Here is a 25,418-nt window from a genome sequence, read left to right as displayed (position 1 = left end):
TAAAGTAAGGCGGTCCACACTGGTATGAGCTGGTCACAAGCAGCCTTAGCCAGTCTGGGTTGGTTGGAGGCAGCTGTTTTGATTTGGTCTAGAACAGTCAGCTGGTACAGAGTGGGGAGTCTTCTGGAAGTCTGACTGCTAGAGGTATGACTCGGGGCACCCAGGCACTGACTCTGCTTCCCGGTCCCTCCCCCTCCCCTCCCTGCAGGTATGAGGCTGATTCAAGCCAGGGGAGCCTCATGTGCAAATCATCTCCCCAGACAGTTTGAGGGAGTCCTGCCCAAATGGTGCCATGAAATATGTTGAAAAGTGAGCTTTGGGACTTCCCTGGAGGTCCAGTGGTTAGGGCTCGGCACTTTCACTGCGGGGTTGGGGAGCCCGGGTTCAAACCTTGGTCAGGGAACTAAGATCCCGCAAGCCGCGCGGAGTAGGCAAACAAAAAAAAAGAAAAGTGAGCTTCTTGGATCCACAAGAGCCTCCATCACCAGACCAGCGGACTGGCACAGCCCCATCCCGGCATCCTGATCACCAAGGAGACTGGAGCTGGAACGTACCGCATCCTCCCCTATGAAGGAGATGCTGGGTCCTGCCAGTCACTGGGTCCTGGAACAACCACACTAGCAGGCTGGATTGGGATCATCATAATCTACTGCGACCTGATGAAAACCAGTGTGATCCAGTCTGAACCAGCTAAAACGTACCCCAAACCACATGTAAACTGCTGAGCGAAATCCATCTGAGCCTACTGGAATTGGTCAAAATGGGGTCAAGGCTATTTGAATTGTGTAATATTGGTTCCGACAGTTCAAAACTGGTTTTTATCCAGCTGGAACAACACCGAGCCAGTATAACGTGGAACCAGTTGCAACCGGGTTGAGCCAGTGAATTCACTTTTAACCAGTTTGAATTGGGCTAGCCTGATTTAAACCAGTCAGTCCCTTGAAAGGGAATTTGAGGGCTTCAGCTTCCCAGGTTCTTTTAGTTCTTTAGTAAAAAAGAAAACCAGGGTAGCAAAAGTCTAAAGTCATTTATTTCTGAAGATTAATTTACCTTGCTCCCATAAATATTCATAAAAATCAATTACCAGCTTATTGAAAGAATTAATAAACTTCACATTGTTTATTGTAACCCACTAGCAAGAGCAGGAATCAGCCTCCTGGCAAAGCAAAGGTCCTACTTTTAAGAGGCTCTTTACCATGTGGTTGGAGGGCGTCCTAAAGGAGTTGCCGAGGTTTCCCTGATGCCCTTCAGACAACAGCCAAGCAGGAATGCTCCCCACACCAAGAGTGACACAGAACAGATCAGCTGGGTTGTTTTTTTTTTAATTGAATGTTAAAATGCAATATTAACCTCCTCAAAAGAGACAGGAGAGTGGAAGGAAATGAAGAGTCTTAAAAAAAAAAACTAGCAGTCTGAACTTGGATGCAATTATATCCACCCTAATCAACAGTGTTAGATCGTAATTAGCAGCTTATACAGAGACATTTCAATCTATTAATTCAATCATCGTGTCATGTGTGAGGCCATTACTGATAGTGTAATTAAATGGAATGGTCTCCTGTTCCCTAATCAATTGGATCTTCTCCCCTCCCATTGATGACATGGGGCTGAGCACCTTGCCTTATTGTAGAACTGCCTTCCCCTTGAAGGTGTGTTTTCTACACAAGCTTTGCGGGAGAAAACCAAAAGTCAAAGTCCCATTTGCTTGGACGTGAAAATATGTCAACTGCCCCCTAAGAGAGAAAATTTAGTCACTTACCAGCCACAAAACTTGGAAATGATGCCACCTTCTTTGTCTGTTAGGAAATATGAAAACACACACACACAATAGGTTTAAGTAGTTGGCCCATAAGATCTAGGCTAAGATGATTAATTACCATAATTAATGGTGGTGATTAATTATGGTAATTAGTTAATTACCATAATTAATTAATTATGACTGGTCTTCCCAAGAAGTCAGCTCCTTACAGCAAACCAGTGTCTTTCTGGTGCCATGATGTTTGGGTGGGGTACATGTAACCAATTCTCATGGAAAACCTCGAGTACAAAAGGCCATCAGCTAAAACCAGATTAGCATGTCACTGCTAGAAGGAATATACCCAGTGGTTCCCTAACTGGTGGGCATGAGAATTTCCAGGCACATCTTTAAAAGCAAGGAAGGAGATCAGACGCCACTGCGTGGGTCGCCACAGTTATTTCATCCAAGTTAGAAAATCTCATCCAAACCATGTTATCCAGAAAAGGGAAATAACTCGCTTAAGGCCTCATTCTAATAACCTCCCCTTCATGGCAGTGAAAGTTTACATGGGATTGTTTATTAAAACCACATTGTTGGTTTAAAACCGTGGTTCTCAACCCAAGTGATTTTTGTCCCCAAGGGGACATGTGGCAATTTCTGTAGACATTTTTGGCTGTCACAACTTGGGGAGGAGGGCTGCTACTAGCATCTAGTGGGTAGAGACCAGGGATGTGTCTAAACACCCTGCAGTGCAAAGAACGGCCCTTCACAACAAAGAAGGATCTGGCCCCAAATGTCAATGGTGCCACCCTTGAGTAATCCTGTTTTATAACATGACTGTCAGATAATGGGGTAGAATGAGTTTCTGTCAAATCGGGGAGCACCAATGACCCCCACGCACCAAAGGCAACACATGGGCACACTGTGGTGTGGGTCTGAGTCAACAGGAAAGGGCCTTCCCTTCCTCCTCCTGCAGGGCCACCGGGCTTTGCCTGATGGGACCCCCCCTTCCCCCAGGCACTGGGTGGGACAAGAACATGGTGGAGAGGGCGAGCCCATGAAGACAGGGTGGGCAGCTCCCACATCAGGGCTTTGGGCCAGAACTCTCTTCCTTGGAAAAATTACCTCTAGAATGTTGTTATTGTCAACAGGGCCATTGAGATCAGAGCGCTGCTGCTTCCTCGGCTGCTCCAAACCATTGCAAACCTGGAAACCGGGAAGTTAAAGACAAAGATGGTGTTTCCACATGTGAGAAAAAATAAAAATACAAAAATAAAAAATAAATAAAAATTTAAATTTAAAAAAAGAAAAATAAACCAAGACACAAAACTGGAGATACAATATGATACAATTTTGTAAAATGCATGTGTATATAGGTATGTGTGTGTGCATACAGATATAATTTAACTTTTCTGCCAATAATATGTATACTTTTATACTTCTAAAAAGTTATTTGAATCATATTTTCTAATTTCTTGTTTATTATTATTTTTAATTGTGGTAAAATACATATAACAGAAAGTTTGCCATCTTAACCATTTGTAAGTGTACAGTTCAGTGGCATTAAGTACTTTCACATTATTATGCAACGATCACCATCCATCTCCAGCGCTCTTTTCATCTTACAAAAGTGAAACTCTGTCCCCATCAAACACTAACTCCCTATTCCCACCCCACTGCCAGCTCCCAGCAACCACCAGTTCCCCGCTATCAATTTACTCTAAGGAGCGCATACAAGTGGGGTCATACAAGATTTGTCTTTTTGTGACTGGCTTACTTCACTGAGCAAAATGTCCTCAAGGTTCATCCCAGTTGTAGCCAAGTGTCAGAATGTCCTTCCATTTTAAGGCTGAATAATATTCCACCGTGTATATAGACCACTTTTTGTTTATCCATTCATCAGTCCATGCACACCTGGGTTGCGTCCACCTTTTGGCTGTTGTGAATAATGCTGCTACAAACACGGGTGTACAAATACCTCTCAGAGTTCCTGCTTTCAGTTCTTGGGGTATATATATATACCCAGAAGTAGGACTGCAGGATCATATGGTAATTTTATTTTTTATCGTTTGAGGAACCACCATACTGTTTTCCACAACAGCTAAGCCATTTTACATTCCCAACAACAGTGTCCAAGGGTTAAAATTATATTTCTAAAAAACTTAAATTCTTAGTTCAATGCAAATTCAAAAACCTAAATTCCTTAGTTAATGCAAATTAGCCAATCTACTACTAGAGGAAAAAATGCCCCAAGGACATGTCATAAGTCTTCTCTTAAAGAAGACATCAAACCAAAATTCCTCTTACTTCGATGAACAAAATGTAAAATTTAGGTATATTTTCTCTACTTAGTGCCCTGTACTATCCAGAAGATCTCTCCATATCCAAGCACTGAAATCACTGTCCAAACCCCAAAGGAGGCTCTGGTGAGCCAGCATCTTAAGTCAAGTTCTAGAACTTTCTGGAAATAGATTATCAAGCAGTAACAATATGATGATGCCAATGACACTAGTAAGTTTTATTTACAAATAAATAAATTTATATTATGAACATACATATACATTATACTCATATTTACATTATGTTTATTTATAAATAAGTAACATTATTGATCACATCCTTTCCCATATGAGATGGATGTGCCCATTCCTGCTTTACAGGTAAGAGGACTGAGCCTCCAGGTGTGGACAGGAATGGTCAGGTACCCACAGCCTCAGGCAGCACAGCCATGTGTCGTGTCTTCCCTGCCCTAGACTGTTACTGTCACGGCCTGTGACTCTTCATTAGATCTCTGTGCGGGGGTTCGAGAAAAATGAAAAGACCCAGGCCCACCGTCCTAGCCCTGAAGGGAACAGGGGGGTTGTGCACCAGGCAGACCAGGGATTCTAGCAGAGCATCCTCTCCGTGACTGCAGGTACCACTGGGCTTCAGAGGCCGCGGGCGTGGAGGGGATGGCTCAGACAGGAGGTGGACAAAGCTGTCTGGGCATTAAGGACTGGGCAGATTTGTGCCACATCCCGAGAGCAATCTGGGCTCGCTCAACCCACAGGAAGAAATGAGGCCTTCCCGGAGCAGAGGGGGTGCAGGGCACAGCTGGGGCCAGGAGGGTCAGATGTCTGCTTGGTCCCCTCTTCCTCGCTGGAAGCCCAAAGGACTTCCCCTACCCCAAAGCCCCGTGAGCCCCCAGACGGCGCCGGTGGGCCCTGACCTGGCCCCGCTGTTCTGGTCTGTCCCGAGGCGGGGCTCTGGGGCCCCCTGCTCCACCCATCACAGCCCTCCTTTCAGGTCTGGCCCCATCCTTCTCCTTTCAGGTCTAATCTGCCCACCATGGATCCATGCTGCCCAAGCTGAGCGGACAGCACCCCTTCCTGCAGGGCTGAGCCTGAAGGGGTCACTCCTGCCAGGGTCCCACTGGAGCCAGGCTTCTTCCCGAACTCCTAATCCTGCCACAGCCCTACTGGCTCTGCACCTCCCGCTGTGGACAAGACACACCAGGAAAAACCTCCTGTAATGTCCAAAGGGGTCTCTCACCTCAAAGGGTGTTCCCGCCCGCCTTAAGTAAGGCTCTAATGTGGGAATGCCCCAGACAACCCTCTGCTGTCCTGTACACCTCCCAGTTTCAAGGTCCACTTAGAGCACATCAGTATTTTGCCTTCTTGTTCGCGAAATTTCTAACCTGGTGACCGTCCCTAGGCTGAGTTCACAAACTTCATTTCCTGAACACCTGCACTGCCTTACAAGGAGCCGAACAGGCACCAGGAAACTCCAAAAACCCCAAAGAAACCAACCAACCAACTGAAAAATGAAAACGGGGTCAACCACACCTAGTACACACTGAATATTCGTGTCCCCGCGTCCACCGCCGCCAAAATTCATATGTTGAAACCTAACCCCCAGGGCAATGGTATTAGGAGGTGGGCTGTTAGGAGGTCATTAGGATTAGATGAGCTCATGAGGGTGGGGTCCTCATGAACGGGATTAGTGCCCTTATAAAGGGGATCCCAGAGAGCTCCCTCGCCCCTCCTGCCACGTGAGGATGTAAAAGAAGATGGCTGTTTAGGGAAGTGGGTTCTCACCAGACACCAAATCTGCCAGCACCTTGATCTTGGACTTCCAGCCTCCAGAACTAAGAAGTAAATGTCTGTTGTTTCTAAGTCCCCCAGTTTATGGTATTCTGTTTTAACAGCCCAAAAGGACTAAGATAACACTCCTTCTACAAATGTTACAAGTTGGGCTAGAACCTAATTTTTCTGGCAGAAAGAGGGCCATCATATGGGGCAACAGACTGTCATCATGGTGCCGAATACATAGTGGGAAACGGCAACACCAGGACCGCTGCTGGCCTTCTACTGGGTGTCTCTGGCAAATGGAAGAGGTATCCCTTCTGGGGGACGCAGTTTGGGCTGTGCCAGGGGAACCCAGGCTGGAAGTCAGTGCCCTACACCATCCCCCAGACAACTCAGTGTGGGACCACAGCATGTGGTGACCACAGGCAACACAAGGTCTCAGGTCCACGTACAAGGGCAGCTTCTCCCCAAAGCTTCTACAGGCTCGACCCAGGCCAACATTTTCTCTAACTCCCTCCGACCACTCATCACCATGACAACTGCATCTCATAATAAACAGCCAGGGTTGTTTCCAGAGAGGCAGGAGGACGGCTTGTGCTGCTTCTCCTTGGGAGAGCCCATCTGGTGCTCAAATTTTCATCTCAGGGGCCAGGGTGGGGGGCTTGGCAGCAGGGGACACAGGATCTGAAATGAACACGGTTAGAGGCCCATATGGATCTTAGAGGGAGATGCTGTTTAAATCCTTTTGTGCCCTCCCCACGGTACAGCAGCCAGGCACACCTCAAAATAAGATGCCAACAGGGATGGGAGGGCCACATACCTCATCAAGTACCTGTAGTGGGGTGTTCTCGGTGCCACCCACTGGAACCCCCATGGGCCATTGCTGGGGGGGAGGGGTGAGTGAAACATGTGACCTGAAATATGCTAATGCAGTGGGGACCCCCCGAACCCCACTCCATGGAGCCTGGAGACCAGAGCACGATGTGATGGCACAGGCTGGTCACAAGATGCCAGAACCAGGGACAGCTGTTCAGGGCAGAGATGACTTGCTTGTAAGAAAAATACACTAATTTGAATAAATTGTTCAAATAAATATCTTGGCTCTAGTTAGGGAAACTAAAGCTAGGATTTTTTAACATGTCAATTCTGATTGTGTCTGCTGGATTAAACTGAAAATCTGGCAATATACCCCACATGGCTTCAGATGGAATAACAGCAAACAAGCGCACGTCCGCTCACACCATCTGGAACAAAAGCTGCGTGTTTCCGAGCGCTGTCCTGAATGACAAGCACGTGAGTGACATGGAGGGGAGCTCAGTGAGGGACAGACAGCATGAACGCAAAGCCAAGGAAGCCGCTGGACTGTCCTATCTGCCCCCAGACACAACTCCGAGTCAGAGAAACCCCAAGTGCTGCAGGAGTCTTCTCCAGGAGTTGTTTCTTGCTCTGTTTTCAAAGGCATCGGTCAGCCCGACTCATCGGACATTCCAGCTCAGGAGGGGCAGCTGGGGCAGCAACACTGAGGATGCTCCCGTGGGGCCAAGCTGAGAGCATAACCCACGGGGCCACTGACGGTCTCATCAGCGCCCTCCAGGTCTTCTCTCAAAGGCCCTCCAATCCTTCCCCTGACAAATAGATGGCTCTGAAAAATGACAATTTTGTTCTTTTTCTCCCATTCCTCTTACGATTCAGGTCACTCTGTGATATTTATCTGCAGGAGGAGGAGAGCTTGGATAAAGTCTTTATTCTTATCATAGTTATCCCTCTGGGGATGATCGCATCTTTTTGAAGCCCATCTCTGGCTTACGAGAATCATGACAAGATGCACTGGGGAAGCCAGTCGGGGCCTGGCCTTGTTCTCTGAGACTCGTCCACTAAAACTTCCTCCGCCACTGCCCCTGGGGCCCCATCACTTCTCCACTCCATCATTCACTCTTTTTTCACAGGGCCCCAGGAAGGGCAGGTGGTACCCGGGGGACTAGCATTTTTGAGCAGAACCAGATTTTTCACTGGCATCTACGTTTCCATCCTTCGTCAAGCACTGCCCAGAGTCTGCATCCACATGGCCAGTCCAAGCAGGCATCCGCTCTGTGTCCTGCACCACCCTGGGCACCCGCATTCAGGACGGGAAGATGCACATAACAAAGGTCTAGGCCCAGGACAGCTTCCCGACCAGCACCAAGGCATAACTCATTGGTCCTGCTGCCTCAGACTCTGTGGGGCCAGCCAGGATATTAACAAACGCACGGGTCAACTAAAGCCACCCTTGAACAATGGTGCGTCCAGATGCCATGCCATCAAGGCTTCGTTCAGGCTGTTCGTTTTTTTTAATTTGAGCGTAACTAGAATCCTGATGCATTTTTGGTGGGAATGTAAAATGTCTAGCTGCTGTGAAAAGCAGTCTGTGATTCCTCACAAAGTTAAACATTAAATGCCCATGTGACCCAGCAATTCCACTCTGAGGTGTAGACCCAAAGGAGCTGAAAGCAGGTGTCTACACAAAAACGTACAGGGATGGTCATGGCAGCGTGATTCACAATAGTCAAAAGGTGGAAACAACCCAAATGTCTGTCAACTGATGAATGGATAAACAAAATGTGGTATATCCATTCAATGGAACATCATTCAGCCATGAAAAGGAATGAGGTTGTGATACAGGCTACAACATGGGCGAACCCTGAAAACATCATGTTAAGTGAAAGAAGCCAGACACAAAGGGCCACATATTATATGATTACATTTAGATGAAATGTCTACAAACAGGCAAATCTATACAGAGAGACCTTGTTTTATTGCATTTCACTTTGCTGTGCTTTGCAGATATTGCATTATTTACAAATTGAAGGTTTGTGGCAACCCTGTGTTGAGTTCATCTATTGGTGCCATTTTTCCAACATTTGCTTACTTTGTGTCTCCGTGTCACGTGTTGGTAAGTCACGCAATATTTCAAACTTTTTCATGATTATTATGTTTGTTATGGTGATCAGTGATCTTTGATGTTACTATTGTAATTGTCTGGGGCACCACAGACCACGCTCATATTAGACAATGAACTTAACTGATAAATGTGTGCGTTCTGACTCCTCCACCGTCCTCTCTCTCCCTCTTCTTGGGCCTCTCTATTCCCTGAGACACAACAATACTGAAATTAGGCCAATTGATACCATACAGTGGCCTCCAAGTGTTCAAGTGAAAGGAAGAGTTTCACGTCTCTCACTTTAAGTCAAAAACTAATGATTAGGCTTAGTGAAGGCATATGGAAAGCCAAGACAGGCCGAAAGCTAGACCTCTTGCACTAAAGAGCAGCTTAATTGTGAACGCAAAGGAAAAGTTCTTGAAGGAAATTAAAAGTGCTACTCCAGTGAACACATGAATGATGAGAAAGTGAAGCAGCCTTACTGCCGATATGGGGAAAGTTGTAGTGATCTGGATAGAAGATCAAACCCAGCCACAACATTCCCTTAAACCAAAGCCTAATCCAGAGCAAGGCCCTAACTCTCTTCAATTCTATGAAGGCTGAGAGAGGTGAGGAAGCTGCAGAAGAAAAATCTGAAGCTAGCAGGGGTTGGTTCATGAGGTTTAAGGAAAGAAGCCGCCTCCGTGACATAACAGTGCAAGCTGAAGCAGCAAGTGCTGATGTAGAAGCTGCAGCAAGTTATCCAGAAGATCTAGCTAAGATCATTAATGAAGGTGGCTACTCTACACTACAACTTTTCAATGCAGATGAAACAGCCTTCTATTGGAAAAATGCCATCTAGGGCTTTCATAGCTAGAGAGGAAAAGTCAGTGCCTGGCTTCAAAGCTTCAAAGGACAGGCTGACTCTCTTGTTTGGGGCTAACACAGCTGGTGACTTTAAGTTGAAGCCAATGCTCACTGACCATTCCAAAATTCCTAGGGCCCTTAAGAATTATGCTAAATCTACTCTGCCTGTGCTCTCTAACTGGAACAACAAAGCCTGGATGACAGCACATCTATTTACAACATGGTTTTACTGGATATTTTAAGCCCACTGTTGAGACCCTACTGCTCAGAAGAAAAAAGACTTCTTTCAAAATATTACTGCTCGCTGACAATGCACCTGGTCACCCGAGAGCTCTGATGGAGATATAAGAGATTCATGTTGTTTTCATGCCTGCTAAGACAATATCCATGCTGCGGCCCTTGGATCAAGAAGGAATTTCAATTTTCAAATCTTATTATTTAAGAAATATTTACATTTTGGAAGGCTACAGCTGCCATAGACAGTGATTCCTCTGATGGATCTGGGCAAAGTAAATGGAAACATTTTGGAAAGGATTCACCATTCTAGATGGCACTAAGAACATTTGTGATTCTTGGAAAGAGGTCAGAATATCAACATTAACAGGAATTTAGAAGAAGCTGATTCCAGCTCTCACGGATGACTTTGAGGGATTCAGACTTCAGTGGAGGAAGTAACTGCAGATGTGGTGGAAACAGTAAGAGAACTAGAATTAGAAGTGGAGCCTGAAGATGGGGCTGAGTTGCTGCACTCTCATGATAAAACTTGAATGGATGAGGAGTTGCTTCTTATGGATGAGCAAACAAAGTGGTTTCTTGAGAAGGAATCTAATCCTGGTGAAGATGTTGTGAAGACTGTTGAAATGACAAAAAAAAATTTAGAATATAACAAACTTAGTTGATAAAGCAGCAGGAGAATTTCAAAATTGGATGGACTGACTCCAGTTTTGAAAGAAATTCTACTGTGGGTAAAATGCTATCAGACAGCACTGCATGAGACAGAGAAATCATTTGTGAAAGGAAGAGTCCATCGATAGGGTAAATTTCACTGTCGTCTCATTTTAAGAAATTGCCGCAGACAGCCAGCCTTCAGGCACCACCAGCCTGATCAGCCAGCAGCCGTCAGCATCGAGGCAAGACCCTCCACCAGCAAAACAGATTACGACTCCCTGAAGGCTCAGATGATGCTTAGTATTTTTTAGCAATAAAGTACTCTTAAATTAAGGTGTGTACATTGTTTTTTCAGATGTTATTACACACCTGATCGACTACAGTATAGCGTAAACATAACTTTTAGATGCACTGAGACATCAAAAAATTTGTGATTTGCTTTATTGAGACATTCACTTTATTGCAGTGGCCTGGAACCAAACCACAGTATCTCAGGGGGTCTGCTTGCACAGGAAGGAAGTCGATTTGTCATTACTGGGGGCTAGAAGGAGGGGAGATTGGGGACTGATACTGCCAAATAAGTATGGGGTCTCCTTTTGGGGTGATGAAAATGTTCTGGAACTAAATAGTGGTGGTTGTACAACACTGTGCTAAATGCCATTGAATTGTACACTCTAAAATGGTCAAAATGGTAAATTTCATGGTATGCGTCTATAGCTACAATTTTAAAGTAACAGGGAAAGAAAGAGTAAGCAGAGCCCTCGAAAGATCTAAAACACACTGCCTCTGCCTCTGATACCCCCTTCAGCTCAGCACTAGACCCCTGCACGAAGGTCACAACCAGCTTATGCAGGACCAGCCCTCCTGAGGGACGCAAAGGGCAAGGGGAGGAGGGTGGGTCGGGGGAAGGAGGCAGGCCACCCAGACAGCAGCAGCAGGACCTCAGACACTCCTCTCTCCTGGGCACCAGCCTCGCACCCGGGATGTCACAGTCGTATTCCCTCGTGGGGAAGGAGGGAGCCCCATCACTGCAGGCACAGCTACAGAAACGGGGAGTGTCATGTTTGATTTAGCTCAACTCTCAAAGGAGAAAAGCTCCATGACCCCTTCTCCATCCTTAGCTGCAGGCCAGCAGGCTGCTTTTCCCATGGGTTCCACCAGCTTGCTACAAACACCCCAGCCCCCGCTAACTGCAAGGTGAGAAGCCCTGTGTGAGCAGTTTAATGACAGCAACCCTCCAAAGTGAAGAGCAATCTCTTAGCCTTATGGCAGGCTCAGGCCGGGGGCTCCCGGGAGCCCTGAGACCCTCCCTGTTCCCCCAGCTGATCCCCACCCTCAGCCTAGAGCGCACCCCACACACGTTCTGTGAGAGCGAGCATGGCATCAGATAAATGGATGACACTAAGGCACCCAGGTCAGAAGAAACCAGATGACCATGCTAAGTCAATGTTCGAATTCCAGCTCCAAGGCACTTCCCATATTTAACTCCCACTTGTCTATAGAGACTGCCCTTCCCAGCAGGGAACTGCCAAGACCAGCTCTCTGTTCTCGAGATTTGAGATTCGGGAAGGAGTTCTCCATTCCAATCAATCCTATTAGTCCTGAATAATAAACAACTCAATGGAACTGCCTATGGCTGCCAACACTAAGTCCTATGACTCCTAATTTGAAAAATAAGTTTAACCAGCTAATGTGTAAAGGAGATCCCAAGCATCCAGTAAGCTTCTATTAAATCTACCTGCTCAACTGTCATGAATATGCAAAATAGAACATCTTGGTTTCCTTAAAGTTGAGGATGAGGAAAGAGAGTATTTTCATGGTACATTTGACAACATATTCTTCTTTTAATGATACTAACATGGTATGAGCTCAACCATTTTACATAACCCAGTGGTCTGCATGACCTATGTGAAAGCCCAGCAGGATTAATAATCTGGTGTCCACCACTCCTCTGCCCCTTCATGGGCTCAGACTGGCTCTACTTAGTTTTAGATGATTCAAATTGGCTCAGGTCAGTTAATGAGACAAGAGCCTTTTCTTTCTTTCTTTTTTTTATTGTGGCAAATATACATAAAATAAAATGTATCGTTTTAGCCAATTTTAAGTGGACAATTAAGTGGCATTAAGTTCATTAACACTGATGTACAATCATCACCACCATCCGGCCACAGAACTTTTCATTATCCCTAACGGAAGCTCTGTCCCCTTTAAATACTAACCCCCATTCCCCCCACCTCTATCCTGGCAACCATCAGTCCACTTCTGTCTCTATGGATTTAATTAATCTAGGTACCTCACTGGGTGGAATCATAGAGGATTTGTCTTTTTGTGACTGGCTAATTTCACTCAGCATAGTGGCCTCAAGGTTCATCCCCGTTGTAGCAGGTGTCAGAATTTCCTTTTTTTTTTTTTTTTTTTTAGGGCTGAACAATTTTGCTTTGTATGTAAAAGTCTTTTTTTTGGAACTTGATCATTATAACTGTGGTGCAGAAGAGAAATCGATCTTCCCACAAATACTGTAAAAATTACCAGGGGCTTCCCTGGTGGCGCAGTGGTTGAGAGTCTGCCTGCCAATGCAGGGGACACGGGTTCGAGCCCTGGTCTGGGAGGATCCCACATGCTGTAGAGCAACTGGGCCCGTGAGCCACAATTGCTGAGCCTGCGCGTCTGGAGCCTGTGCTCCGCAACAAGAGAGGCCGCAACGGTGAGAGGCCCGCGCACCGCAATGAAGAGTGGCCCCCGCTCGCCGCAACTAGAGAAAGCCCTCGCACAGAAACGAAGACCCAATGCAGCCAAAAATAAAATAATTAATTAAAAAAAAAAACACAAAAAAAACTCTTCCTTTTAAAAAAAAAAAAAAAAAAAAAAAAAATTACCAGGCCATGATCTCTGAATATGGGCCAAACGGCCCATATTTTAAGTGACTTGGAAACCTTTGGCTTAATTCATCCGATTTCATTTTTCTTGGCATTTAAAAGAGGGTTGGAGATTAACTATTAATAAGATATTAGGCAAGAAAAACCTCGGGCAGCAATTCCACTTCATGACATCTCCCGTGATTTGCAAATCCAATGCAGCAAGAAGCACCCTGACCCGCCACTACTCTTGTGTCTGGAGCGGGTTTTGAGGACTGGTGAATGGCTAGACTATCCCTCCTTTCTTGAAATCAACATTCATATTTCTAAAAGTGACCAGCATGCTATCTTTTATATACTTGGGTCCCCGTGAATGAATAAATGAATGAATGAATGTAGAAGGGAATAGATGACAGCAAGGAAGAGCATCTATTTTCAATGACTAGAGAAGAAAGCAGCAGCAGAAGTAGCCAGAGGAACTCAGAAGTACCCAGAGACCTGGCTTGGGTGTGGGGTGGTCTGGGCCTGAGCCCTTCTGAGGAAGACACTTGGGTGGGTGAGTCTGTGTCAGTGCATACCCCTCCACGGCCAGAGACCCAGAAGCTCTGGAAGTGAAGGTCAGGAACAGAGGTCTCCCAGCCGGCAACAATGGCTGCTTTGAGGGGAAGCGTGAGATCCAAAGTCTAAGTGGGAAGGGTGAGGGGAGGGATAGGGTTGCACCAGAAGTCAGAGTGGGCCGATAGATCCCAGAGGCAGAATCAGAGGCCGTTTGCAAGTGTTCGGGCCAACGAAGAGGAGGATTGACCAAGGAGGGCAAACAGGCAACGCCCCGAACAACAACCTCCCTCCTACCTGACATGGTGCCCCGAGCACTGTCCTGAGAAGTAACCCCTCGGCCAAAGTCTAGCGCAGGCTCGCTGACCTGCTGGCCTGACTGCACCCAGAGCGGGGCAGGGTGGCCAACCGTGGGGCAGACCTGGCAGTGCATCAGCACCAAGGACAGCACACTGCCAGCTCTTAAGAGGACCGTTTGCTGGCTGTTGAAACCAACCTGAGCAGCCGGGCAATCAGATTCTGCAAGCCCAGATCCAAGCATCCTTCAGCTCCAGTAGTCTGGGCCTTGGCTTGGTCTCAGGTGGAGAGACCAGCTTCTCTTCTGTGAAGGCTGCCTGTGGTCTTGGCAGGGTCTGGAGTCCACGCTAGGCCCTGGGGTGCCATCCTGTGCCACACCCCCTTCTCAGCCTCTCTGAGCTGTGCTTAGTCTTCCTGAGCTGTCCATGGTATTATCTGATGTAGGGTTGGGAGCTATTCTTGGTTAGCCTCCTATTACCACAGTGCCGTGTCTTTTTTAGTAACTGATTAGCATTGACCGCTATCTGAGTGCTTTGGGGTGCAAACCCCGTGACTGCCATCGCCAGGCTGTTCTATCTCCGAATCTCGTGCTCAGCAATGTGGTCTTTCTCCCTGAACAGAAGTTGTTACTATATATTCTCCCATGGAGCCCTGCACTTCCTGGAGAATGTCATGTGACTGACTGATCTTGTGGGATGTGTCTTGAGCCCCTGGAACATGTTGGGGATGGTGGCGGTGCTGCAGGGGCCCGAGGATGGGAGATGCAGGTGGGGCAGCGCCCTGCCTCAGTCCCCCACCCGCCTCTCTCCTTCCCCGAAACCTGCCCTGGACACACACCACTGGCAAAGCAGTGCAATTCGAGTCAAAGCAACGCAATCCCAGCTCCACACGTGGTGGGCACCCTCTCCCTGCTGGCACCTCCTCAGATCCCTCCCTGCCTGCCCTTATAGACGCTCCCCACCCATCCCCTGTGCTCCCACACGGGAGCCTCTGCCCTGGCCATCCACCAGAGATGCTCAGGGCCCTCCCAGTTCCCCATCCCCCTGATGGCCCTGCTCTGTCCCTCTCTCATCAGCATCCTCAGTCCATTCCTTCACCTTCCACCGGTCCTCTTTCAGGGCTCTGGCCCCCGTCACAATCCCCAACCCCACTGCATGCTAAGGACGCCCGTGACCTCCACGTTCAGCCCGCCTGGTCAGCTGACTTCCCAAAGCCACCTCAAAGTCCCAGGACCTCTCTGCTTATCACCCATGCGGCAGCCCGTCCCCAGGAAGCCTGCAAGGGACTCATGGGCTGGGCAGCGGGGTCTCTGCTGATCACCCAGCCCCACCCAGATGGACGGGGAGTCTCTGCGTGTCTGTCTCCCTCTAGAACGAGCTTCTCGATGCAGGCTTAAGTCACTTTCATCTCTGCACCCCCAGGGCCTGGCACATCCTAAGTGCAATTCGCACAGACTGCGTGGGAGGGCTCGCAGACGCCAGCCAGCCCAGGAGATGGGGAGTGGGAATTATGTTCAGAAACCCCAGGTAAAGGAGGGACGGCGTTTGGAATTAGTGAGAGACCGGTGGTCTGGAGCCCCGCTCATCTGCCTGGAAAGCGGGGTTCTCAGTTAATTTTCAATTCAAAATCGAGTGTGAGAAAATCAGGGCACCCTTGGAGATGTGTGGCTGCCACCCCGGCCCCCCAGATGTGGGAATCCAGGGCAGAAAGGGGCTGAGGATGCCACCAGGAGGATGTGAGAACCGCCCCCCAAGAAATCCCTGCGGGGAGAGGGGGCACCTGAAGAGGGCCTGCAGAGAGGGGGGAGCCTGAGGGCACCTGGGGAGCTGCTCCCACCCCACCTGTCACCCCCGCCCATCAGGCCCCACCCATCCCATGGTGTCCCTGGCCAGTCCCATGCCTCCTCTCATCCTGCCTCACCCTGCTGGCTTCGTCCCTCCCTTGATGTCACCCCAGAAGACGGGGACATCATCTTGCTCCCTGCCCGGCCCAGCATGGTCCCAGCTGCGTGCAGAGGCTCACCTGACTGCATCCCCCACCTCCTGAGATTCCCACGGATGTAAGACCCGCATCCTCCTCCTCACGGCAAGCGCTCCACGCCCCTCACCGTCCATCGCCATATACTGATCCAATCAGCTCTGCTCCCACAGCCCCGGGCGGCATGTCCAGAACGTTCCAGAGCCAGGAGCTGGTGCAGTGGAGTGAGGTCCAGGCTTCCTGGCTCTGCCATCTGTGCTCTTAACCACTAGCCCCAACTCTCTCGAGGGTGGAAGGGAAGGAACCTTCTAGATTACCGTTAGGGGAGGGGCTTTACACGATTTTCCCAAACAATAAAGACAGTGTTTTAGAAGCCCCGCTTTAACTAGATTTTAAAAGCCCTGACGCAATCCCAGATTCCTGCCAGATGAACTGCTCCATGAAAATAAAAGCCACCTCTAGTCACAGGTCCTCAAGAGGCTTCATAAAAATCAAATCAGGGCATTGCGCTGACTCGGCAAATGGGCTCCAAGAAATCAAGTTTGGGAACTCGGGCAGATCAAGCGAGGGGCTTAGGATGCCGAGGCCTGGATTTCGTTTTCCAGGGCGGTCCCGGGAATTAGTGACAGCAGGCACACTGCGCGGGGAGGAGGCTGGGGAGGGGCACAGGAGCCCGGGGACCCTTCCATGCACCCTCCCCATGAACAAAGGGACGTCCAGGACTGATGCCCGGGCGGGCAGGCAGAGGAGTGGGGACGGCTGCAGAACTGGAGCAGGGCTGCAGGAAGGAAGAGGCCAGCTGCGCTCCATGGAGGCCTGGGGGGTGTAGAGGACCTTCCCCTGTCCCGCCATGCCCCTGGACACCCCTCCCCTCTCCCCCCCCACCAAGCCCTGTCCTCAGCACCTGCCCGAGGGCTCTTTCTCCAGCTTGGTCCGACCTGGGGGCCAGGTCTGGGCAGACTGTTCCCACCCGGGCACTGTGCAAGCAGCAGGGCCCCTGGCACACCTGCTTCCACCTGGGCACCAGCAACCCCGGGATGCTCTTCTCTCAGCCTCTCAGGGCCAGGGGGTCCTCTACAAAAAGCAGGTGCTCATACTTGCTTCATACGCCGCTGAACAAGGCACGTGTGAGCCCAGAGAGAGCATCACGGTGCCACCCCCCAACAAAGGGCAGACCGAGGTTGCCCCTGCCCCTAATATTCCCCCTCCCTATTTGGTGCCAGCATTCCTGCCACCATCTCGAAAGGTCGTGCATGAAGCAAGTCTTGACTGAACGCCAATCACAGCAAAGGCGTCCACACAGGGAGCAACGCTGAACACTTGTGCGTGTGATGTGGCCTCGGGGCCCTGGATCACACCTCCCTCTAACTGCTGTATTGACTACGATGTATTGATCTTTCTTTTTTCTATTGTCAGAGGGCTCTTTCTAGAAAACACTGGCTGGGCTGATAATAAACAGAAATCATGAAAACCCCAAAGAATCAAAACACGCCTTTGGTTTGCCCTCCCGACGTGCGGAGCCGCTCCACATGGTGGTCACATAAATCTGAAGCCTCCAACTCCATGATCACTGAAGCCCTGATGTGTACCCAGCCCACAGGGGCACGGAGGGCCAGGGAAGGCTGCAGCCCTAGGAATCTACAAGGCCCAGAGGATGGAGAGTCTCTGAAAGAAGTTCGGGCACAGAGCAGGTGTTTCTGGAGGACCTGATCTCACAACAGCTGTCACAAGCGAGTCCTTGCCAAACATAGACGCACAGTAGGGACCACAAGAGCCTGTCACCCCAGGCACCCCAAAGACCCACGGAACCACGATCTTTGGTGCTGGACAAACATGCTCTTACCGTGCCCCCAGGAGCACGGGGGGCACCCGTCTTCACAGGAGGTGCACTGAGGACTCGCCCGATCCCCCTAAGCTGTGACACCAGCCCGGGTGGGGTCCTCCCTCCACACTCCCGGCCTCGCTGCCAAAGGGCAGAGGACCACCCTGGCAGGTGCAGAAACGGCCATTCTATCTGGATATTCAATATGCATCTGGCTGGACCCAACTCATGCATCCTTTAATTGCTGTATGTAAAAAAAAAAAAAATCAATATTTCATGTCACCAAAGCTCAATAAAATTAAGAAAAATGCTCCATGAATAATCTCTACTTGATTGATTTGATCTATGGCCTGAGCCCTCATGAAGTCAGGACGTCGCGACAGTTTTACAGGCCGGGGGTCTGGTGTCTGCCGGTCACCTTGCTGGTGCCAGGACACACTCGCCGAGAACAACAGAGCCCGTCAGGTCTCGTGATAACGAGTAAACAGACGACAGGGCAGAGGAAACTCACCCACACTCACCCCCTCGCTGAGCTCGGCATCACCTCTTCTAGAGCTGCCCAGGGTCACAGGCGCGAGCCTTGCCCTAACAAACTGTTCAGCCCTCACACTGTGTAACCATGGATACGGTACTGACCCCACACAGGTCTCAAAGGCCTCATCTGTAAAATGGGAATAACCCTAGTCCCTACCTCTTCCGGTTGCTCTAAGATTCACTGAGACCACACACACAAAGCCCTAGCACGGTGCTGGCAGTCACTACCCACACCGGCGTCACCTCCACCGTCACCCAGGGATTTTCCACAAATGGCAAAACAAGAAACATTAAATCCTCAGAAGCCACGGGTCTCACAGGTGACAGAGGTGACAGCTTTCCCACCACTGTGGGTTCATGGTGACCATCCTGGGACTGAGCCATACGGGGAAAGGTCTTGGGATGTCACATGGTCTGGCCCTCTGCCCCGAGGATGTGCATCTTCGGCTGGTGTATTCCTGCAGGGAGAGAAAAGGGCTTGAGGCTCCAGAGTGTTCAGGAGAGGCGGGCGGAGCAGGGCTGGGGTGTCTTCGTCGCTGGGAGTCTGGGATGAAGGCGGCACCCATGCGAGCACGGAGGGGATCTCTAGGAAGGGGAAGGCTTTGCAGCAGAGTTTCTCAAAGTCATTCGCCAACCCGATACAGTCAGCTCTCCTTGTTCGTGGCTGTTATGTTCAATAAAGTTGCCGTGAACCCTGAATGAGGGGATCCTGGACCACCGTTCCCAGGGGGAAATACAGGGTGAGGTTCCCCTGAGCCTCTGGTCCCCACATTTCATCAACCGATCCATACATGACCTTGTTCTATGTATGTTTCTATTTAAAGACACCTTATTTACCATGTGTTACTCACAAATAATTAATTATATCCAGTATATATAATAAAACACTAGCTGAGAAGAGTTTCACATTTTCCTGACCCGGGATAACAAGACTGTCAATTTCGTTGGCTAGGGTTAGGCTTAGGGTTTTCAGCCTTTTAACAAGATGTTTCTTAATGGGTGGTCATCTCACAAATCCACAAAGTTAGCCACTTTCCCATCACTCCCTCACACACTGCAGATGTTACTCCAGCACTCTGTAGAGCAGCCCCAGGTACAGATCGGCAAATTCTTCTTCCTTTTTCTGAATGTACCATGTTGTTATTTGTTAACACTGAACTCACGGCCAACAGCTCTGTCATTCACGCCTGAATGAAACACCAAACAACACGTGTTTTTCTCCAAAAGGCACGTCTCAGCCTTCTTGCACTTAGGAACACTAGACAGCACTTCAGCACTGCACTTGGGGGTCATTCTATCACCAGCCACAAGCACACAAATGCAAAAGACATGGCACTAAAAGGACCACAAAAAGGACGCTTTTTCATAGTACGAGCTGAAAGAAGGCAGGGCGTCTCCTTGTTCAAACTTAGCTGGGAACGGGCGTGCTGAATGACTCAATTTTTTTGCCTGTCTGTGCATGTCCGAAAAGGACTGCATAAGTGCCATGGGTATAGATTTTTAAGGTTACAGATAAACTCTAGTGAGAAGGCAAATTCACAAATACGGAATCCATGAATAATAAGGACCAGGCACACCTTGTTTACAGAACACCTCTAAGCGGATGCTTCGGGGAAATCCTGAGAGGCAATTTGTCTCTTCGATTTGAAAACTCTTTGTTTTGTTTTTAAATTAATTTATTTTTTATCGAAGTATAGTTGATTTATCATGTTGTGTTATTTCAGGTGTACAGCAAAGTCACTTGAGTTATAGATATATTCCTTTTCAGATTCTTTCCCCATGTAGGTTACTACAAAATGAAAACTCAATGCTGGAATTCTACAGTGTCACATGGCAAAATATTTTTTGCCTCTATTTTCCAAAATGTCCTCAATAAACTTGCATTGATTTGAAAAAACATTTTTGCTGTAAAAACACTCACACGTGGGTCTCCTCTGTTCCCCACGATCACACCCTAGCTTCCTGCAATGCCAAGTCCACCTCCTTCAGGTTCTCCAGACCTGCGTGCCCCTGTGCAGACCCCTCAGTCTCCTCAGAGCTGCATGGGGGCAGCTCTAACTGCAAACTGGAGGCTTTTCAAAAGAAAAGAGGCTAAAGAAAAACATCTGCAGCAAAAAATAACATCTGTGGTGCATGCCTAAAGTGCTGCTAGGAAATGGAAAAGCATCGAGACCCCAAAAGATAAAAGGCACCAAACATTCATAGAAGAAAAAAAAAGTATCAGACAAGAGGATCATGGGGAGATGGTCAGCATTCATGCAGAGCCTGGGAATTTATCCTCAAGTGATAAACCCAAAGGAGGAAAACCTGCCTCCCTCATACAAAGAGGTCTGTATAGTCTCGTATATAAAAGAAAACGCCATCCGCAACCTGCACGCTCCATGGCAGGGTATGTACAGACAGATCAATTAGATGGCCCATTGCCTGAACTTCAAAGGCTGGCAAAAAGGATCATGAAAATGATATGACAACACGGAGCGACATTTACAACATGTCAGATTTTAAAAGCGGGATGGCAGAATCACACGTGGGACCACGATGGCAGCTACAGACGTTGTGTATGCTCAGTGCCAGAGTCTGAGAAGGTGGGAACCACAGTCCCGTTTCTAATTCTATTGTAATATTGTTGTCCGTACAGCGACTGAGTGAAGTGCTATTCAGCACTCTTAGAAGCACCCACGACGTAACTTTTCGAGCTTTGAAATGAGGGGAAGAAAGGAGGGATGCTATCTATGTACTTCTCCTCCAACAGGAGTCCTCCAAGAGCTGCTTCTCAAACTGCATGTGGCATCTTGCTAAAATGCAGCCTTAGCTAATAAGGACCTGCTGTATAGCACAGGGAACTCTACTCAATACTCTGTAATGACCTATATGGGAAAATAATCTAAAAAAGAGTGGATATATGTATACGTATAACTGATTGACTTTGCTGTACAGCAGAAACTAACACAACATTGTAAATCAACTATACTCCAATAAAAATTAATTTAAAAAACAAAACAAAACGCAGCCTTGGCACTGGCAGTCCTGGGCCGCCGGTGCTGCGGGGCCGTGGACCGTGCTTTACAAACCAACAGTCTAAGCACCGAGGTGGCTGACGCTGCCCATTTCTCCCTCAGGGGATTTCCACCACAGCCTTCACTGCGTGCACAGTACTGGGGGGGCTGGCGTGGGACTCAGGAGCACCCTGTGCACCTGTTGGGGGCCACACGGCCTGGATGTTCCCAGGGTAGAAGGGGGTTCCTTTTAGAAAGGCAGGCTGTGGTCTGAAGCAAGGAATTGCCAAACTTCCCAGGGAACTTCCTTCTTTACACACAGACACACACAGACACACAGACACACACAGACACACACACATATCTTGCTTTCAAGAGGGTTCCTATCACCAGCGGGTCTACTTGATCAAATTCCAAAGTGTTCTTCATCTGGATGGGCCATTCGGGTCTACAAGACGTGACGACCCAGCCAGGGCAGAGCCCTCAAGAGGAGGCCAGTTTCTTCGGGGGCCCTTGTCTGCCCTGAGCTGGGAATTGCCAGCCTCTCCCCTTGATGGAATTAACTTGTGAATGAATGAGTGAATAAAGCCAGAAAAGCTAGGCAATAATAAACCAGCATAAATGAGCCTTTCCGGGGTCTTGGATGAGAGCATTTGTTTCAAGGCAACACTCTATCTGGGGAGAAAAGGTACCTGCCCTTCCACGCAATGCCACGTCTGAAGAACAGACCTCCTCTGGGCCCCCACCTCCACCCACTCATCCACCCCCAGCCCTCCAACCCAAAGGGCTGCATTTTCACTCAAACTGGCATGTGGTTTAAGTAAAGCCCAACATCAGGTCTCGTCCACTCCCCACCATGTGCCCTAGAGATCATTTCTCTTGACTAGAACTTTGTCCGGGCATCATTTGTCCCAGCGAGGCTCAGCATGTCACCTGCCTTGCGTGGTCCACATCGACCTGCGGGACCATCGCCGCTGCTGGGTGGTGAGTCCAGCCCTGCCAGGACTGCAGAAGGACGGCAGTACTATTCCCTAAAGCCCAGACCTTAACCCCAGAACCGCTGCTATTGTTGGGGGGCTCCCCCCACATCTGCTAGCGCACAGCAGTTTCTTTACACCCCAAAGCCCCCAGCACACAGAGAACGGCCTCAAATTACAGGAACATCCTGAAAGTGAAGTCAATTTATGCTTAACGATCTTTAAAAAAAACCCAAAAGGCATCAAAGGGAAGTTCCAGAAACCTACAGTGAGTCAATAGGACTTGTTGCCCAAACACGAGCTCTCACTATCTATACTTTTCAAATGCATGAATTCTTCTGGGAAAAAAATAATATTAATGAAGCCTTTAAAAAATATGAAAGCAGTTCATTCTCATTTGTCCACAGATTTAGCCAAATAGAAGTTCCTTTACATGCGTCTAATATTCACATCTTTTTATATACACGTGTTTTTTGAAAGGCAGCTTGTCAAAAGTGTTCATTAGAATACACACTTACTTTGCTATAATTAAAAGAAAATACAGTTACGCTTAAACCCACTGGCCTCATTAGCATGCATCTCTTCTCCAAGACTTTGTCAAACCTTCAAATAATTATTTGCAAAACGGTTATTTACAGCTAATCGCCCATCATGCCAAGGTCCCCGGGCTTTCAGAGAAGTGTCACCCGATACAACCATCCCCAGTGAAATGCACTCAGGTTGCTGCCCCTCGACGCTAGGCTGCCCCCAACCACCGGCCGCAGCTGCCTGCACTCGCCAGCAGCCCCACATCCTTGCCGATGTCCGGCCAGCCTGAAGAAACCCCCTGGTGAGGGGCAACCGTCACAGGGACCACCCCCACGTGAGCAGATCCAGGGCAAGCAGACTAAGACCCAACCTCTTCTGGGTGGGCTGGGGTGTCTCCTGGGAGCCCTGGTTGCCAATCAGCCTTCCACCAGATTTTCTTGACATTTACTAAGGCACCTGATGGGTGAAGGAGTGGCTGGGCCATCCACACATAACTGAGGGAATGGAGAGCTCGGCACGCCTTCTGATCTACAGGTTACAGCAGCACCTTTGCTCTCCGGGCCCTTCCATCCCCTTCCCTGGGGACAGCCAGAGTCCTACCTGCTCTTGGGGCCACTTTGGCCTCTCCTCGGGAGTCCTGGCCTTGGTCTTGAAGCTCCTCTGGGGATCTGCGGGGTGCTTGGCCTCGGGAGGGAGGTTCAGGGACTTGGGCCTGCCCTCGTGTCTGCTGGGGCCGCGGCTGGCCTCGGCAGGCGGGCCGGCCTCCGAGGAGTCCCCGGGCCCCGGCTCGGGCGCCCGCAGCGGCGCGTGCTCGGGGCTGGCCTCACCGGCACTGGTGATGCTGCTCGTGCTCAAGCTCATCTTGATCTCGGCCACGATCTGGTCGATGTCCTCCTCCTGGTCTTCCAGGTCCCCGTCCCCGCGCCTCGGGCGGTAGGGGGATGCGCTGCCCTCGTTCCCGTTGGCCTCAGCGGGGTAGTAGTCCTGGTAGGCCCCTTCGCCGGGACAGTAGTGGACGCCCTCTTCCTGGTCCTGGGCCTCCAGCATAGAGGCCTCAAGCTCTGGGGTGGGGAGGTGGCCGTCCCGGTAGCCGGGGCTGCCCTGGTCCCCGCGGCCGTGCGGCTGTGGGCCCGCCGGGTCCGTCCACTCCTCCACTGCCTCCTGGCACTCGTCCGTCTCCAGGTGGCGCGCGTCGTGGGCCAGGTAGCCGTCCCCGTTGCAGTCCGTGCCCTGCAGGTAGCTGTCGTCCTCGGGGCAGTAGCGGATGTAGTAGGTGATGCCCTCCTCTTCCTCGGGGAGGCCCTCGTCATAGTCCTCCTCCTCGGAGGTGTTGTTCACATAGTCGGAGCTCGAGTCCCCGTCGGGGCTGTGGTCGTGGCCGCCCTGCTCGGCGGGCGCAGGGCTCTCGGGCCGCAGGGCCGCCAGCTCCAGGCCCTTGGGCACGTACTCCTCCAGGGGCAGCTCCGCATCCTCGCTCTCGGGCTCCAGGCCCGGCCTCGCCCTGTGGTCCAGCATGCTGCTCGCCGTGTTCTGACGCTTCCGGTGGGCCATGGCGGGCAGTCACGCGGCCATTGTCACCAGGGGGCAGCCACTGTGGGGAGGAAGGGGGGACAGGACAGTCAGAGCCCGAGAAGCACGCCCCGCCAGCGCGGTTTACAGCAGAGCGATGTAACGCGAGTGTGTTCAAACGACGTGACGCCCCCACCCCAGCGGACTGGTGTGTCAGGACCGGCGCACACACCTGCCAAAGAGAGAGGAGGACACCGGGGCTGGAGGAGCAGGAGGCCCCGACGACCCCCAGGACGCCTGCTGCTTTCCCCCCAACTCCCCGCTCATTCGTGACTGCCCTCTCTTTGTTTTTCTTTTTATTTGAAGTATAGTGGATTCACAATGTTGTTACTTTCAGGTGTACAGCACAGTGATTCAGTTTTATATATATATATTTTTTCAGAGTCTTTTCCACAACAGGTTATTACAAGATATTGAATATAGTCTCCTGAACTGTAGAGTAGATCCTTGTTGTTTATCTATTTTATATAAAGTAGTGTGCATCTTTTAATCTCAAACTCCTAATTTATCCCTCCCCCACCCTTTCCCCTTTGATAATCATTAGTTTCTTTTCTATGTCTGTCTATCTGTTTTTGTTTTGTAAATAAGTTCATTCATATCATTTTTTTTAGATACCACATATAAGTGATATATGATATTTGTCTTTCTCTGACTTACTTCACTTGGAATGATAATCTCTAGGTCCATCCATGTTGCTGCAAACGGCATTATTTCATTCTTTCTTATGGCTGAGTAATGTTCCATTGTATATATGTACCACATCTTCTTTATCCATTCGTCTGTCGATGGGCATTTGGGTTGCTTCCATGACCTGGCTATTGTAAATAGTGCTGCAATGAACATTGGGGTGCA

General features: G+C 49.4%; 1 protein-coding gene and 1 long non-coding RNA gene across 8 annotated transcripts in view; both read right to left on the bottom strand.

The window, feature by feature from the left end:
• The window catches only part of LOC309654623, a 457,474-nt gene that overhangs the window by 171,059 nt on the left and 260,997 nt on the right, over positions 1-25,418 (bottom strand). The gene's annotated exons all lie outside the window — the stretch shown is intronic.
• The window catches only part of APBA2 (amyloid beta precursor protein binding family A member 2), a 233,541-nt gene that overhangs the window by 42,302 nt on the left and 165,821 nt on the right, over positions 1-25,418 (bottom strand). For all 7 annotated transcript variants that reach the window (XM_082448669.1, XM_082448673.1, XM_082448674.1 and 4 more), the window contains 3 exons: positions 23,598-24,588; positions 2,864-2,944; positions 1,760-1,796 (listed from right to left, as the gene is read on the bottom strand). In XM_082448669.1, the coding sequence (XP_082304795.1) occupies positions 1,760-1,796; positions 2,864-2,944; positions 23,598-24,548 (1,069 nt within the window). In that variant the 5' untranslated portion in view covers positions 24,549-24,588. The remainder of the gene's footprint in view (positions 1-1,759; positions 1,797-2,863; positions 2,945-23,597; positions 24,589-25,418) is intronic.

The sequence above is a fragment of the Balaenoptera physalus genome (assembly GCF_965194825.1).
Source record: "Balaenoptera physalus genome assembly, chromosome: 2".
NCBI lineage: Eukaryota > Metazoa > Chordata > Mammalia > Artiodactyla > Balaenopteridae > Balaenoptera > Balaenoptera physalus.
This window is presented reverse-complemented; position numbering and strand designations above follow the sequence as displayed.